This window comes from Cebus imitator, unplaced genomic scaffold (assembly GCF_001604975.1).
Source record: "Cebus imitator isolate Cc_AM_T3 unplaced genomic scaffold, Cebus_imitator-1.0 Scaffold69, whole genome shotgun sequence".
NCBI classification, from domain to species: Eukaryota; Metazoa; Chordata; class Mammalia; order Primates; family Cebidae; genus Cebus; species Cebus imitator.
This window is the reverse complement of record NW_016107384.1, coordinates 5,198,131-5,200,183: the sequence shown is the minus strand read 5'-3', so window position 1 is coordinate 5,200,183 and position 2,053 is coordinate 5,198,131. Positions and strand designations below refer to the sequence as shown.

The 2,053-nt window shown below is 48.0% G+C and overlaps 2 protein-coding genes across 2 annotated transcripts; both read right to left on the bottom strand.

The window, feature by feature from the left end:
• Positions 1–218: 218 nt before the first annotated feature.
• On the bottom strand, positions 219–1,115 carry LOC108306014 (HAUS augmin-like complex subunit 8). The gene is made up of 2 exons (XM_037739399.1): positions 1,110–1,115; positions 219–908 (listed from the first exon to the last, which is right to left on the bottom strand). Exons 1-2 carry the CDS (start codon positions 1,113–1,115, stop codon positions 336–338), a joined length of 579 nt encoding a protein of 192 aa, XP_037595327.1. The 3' UTR covers positions 219–335.
• Positions 1,116–1,143: 28 nt separating this feature from the next.
• LOC108306085 (LYR motif-containing protein 1-like) lies at positions 1,144–1,625 on the bottom strand. The gene has a single exon (XM_037739393.1). It carries the CDS (start codon positions 1,597–1,599, stop codon positions 1,231–1,233), a length of 369 nt encoding a protein of 122 aa, XP_037595321.1. The 5' UTR covers positions 1,600–1,625; the 3' UTR covers positions 1,144–1,230.
• Between the last annotated feature and the right edge of the window lie 428 nt (positions 1,626–2,053).

Here is a 2,053-nt window from a genome sequence, read left to right as displayed (position 1 = left end):
TGACTGTAGTGAGGATGTGAAGTCCATAACCTCTAGGGATAATGTCATCCACTCAGGAAGCAGTGCCCCGTGATGGCAATGCTCTGCACTATAGCCATTTGCCCCAACTTAAGTTTAGAAGTTACAAGTTTCACTAATAGCTGAACCTGTTCAAAATGTTAATAAAGGTTTTGTTGCATGGTAAACAAACAAACAAAAACCAAAAAAAAACGTTTTTTTTTTTTCAACTGCAAAATGGGTTTATTTTTTAAGTGTCAAACAAGATTATCACGTTAAAAAACGGCTCCAGTGCTAGGGTAGTGTATAAAGTGCTCAAGTGTCCTGAATGTCACGAGTCACCCCAAGTCCCTCCCTGAGTGAGCGGCAGAGGATGTGGCTTCTCCCTGGCTGCTTGAAGATACCTCTTCCCTTGGGCTGATGAACGTGGCCTGAGTAGGGGCTGAGGAGGCACCAGGGGTGTCGTCCTCAGACAGGGGCGTGTTCTTGGGTGCTCCCCAAGATTCTCCGCAGGTGGTGTCTTGATTGAAATACCACTGGCTAGCAGGCGCCAGGCCCTGACCCTCTTCCCAGACTTCCTGGTTTGCCAAGGCTGCCCCTTTGCTCGCCTCTGCGGAGAGTTCCAGCACCTGGGCGAAACTCCTTCGGCACTCGAGGTCCTTTTTCACTGTCACGTCCTTGAGTTCACTCAGTAAGTCCAGCATCTGCACATTTTCTTCTGACTTGCCAACATCAAGTTCTCCCAGGAGACGCTGAGTGGTTGTCAATTCACGCTGCTGGGCATCTAAGAGCTGCTGCCCGTCTCCCTCCAGGTGGATGGATCTCACAGGGAGCTCATGCCTGGTGGTGTCCAGGGCTGTGGCGAACGTCCTGTATTGCTCCCTGAAGCGTTTGGCCACAGCCTCGAAGGGCTGTGAGAAATTCTAGGGATATCCTAAGTGCACATGATGAGGTGAGAATCAATTGTGGAAGTTTTAAGAAGACATTTGAATTTTTGCCCCTAACCAAGAAGTATTTTGGGCCGCGCACGGTGGCTCACGCCTGTAATCCAAGCACTTTGGAGGCCAAGACGGGTGGATCACCTGAGGTCAGGAGTTCAAGACCAGCCTGACCAACATGTTGAAACCCTGTCTTTTTATTTAAAAAAAAAAAAAAAAAAGAAGTATTTTGCCATCTGGTTTACATCCAAGAACTAGTTGGCTCATCATTCACAGAAATAAACTTTCTTCTAGATTAGGAAACTTCATCATGAGATCTGAGATATACTGGTTTGGAGAGTTTCCTCAGTTTCTTCTGGCTTTGAAGTCCCCGGCCTCGGAGTGGGATGAGGCCCATTGGAGGCAGATGAATTGGCCTTGGATAAGGAATCTTGTAATGCAGTCCGACTTCAATCCTGGCTGTGCTTTCATCTATACACTGTTCAATTAGGTCTGTGTCCATGAGATTTTTGCTTTTCCGGAACAGCGTTCTGGCTTCATTTAGTATGTACTGTTTTTCTCTGATGGTGTCTTCCATCTGCCCTGATGTCGCCTGCCATTTCCTTGCAAGCCTGAAAATGCTGCGGTAGAGGCCAAGGACTTCTTGTCGTGTTGCCGTTGTCATCTCTGTCTCCCGGGTTCAAGCGATTCTCCTGCCTCGGGGTCTCGAGTAGCCGGGATTACAGGTGTACACCACCACACTCGTCCGATTTCGAGGGGCCGTCCCCAAATCTTCTGTCACCTCATCTGGTCTTTGGGGGGCATTTCTCACTTGCTGATACCTTCTTTATTGATTTAACTCTTTCCTGTACTCATTACTTTTCAGTAACAGAGCAAGGAAATTAGGAAGCTGGCTCTCACTGTCCTAGGGAGTCTCTGTTCTTGGCGACGGCTTCATACGTCTTTTGGGCAATGAAATTCCTTCTGAGTCGTCTCCCTTTACTATGAGATCTCCCCATCCCCCCAAACAATGTCTGTCTGAGCCTCTGTCTAGTTCTGGTTTCCACCCACTCTGAGCTGACTCCTTTTATTCTTTCTTGGCAGAGGTTTCACTGTGGCACATATTGACACCAGCAGTA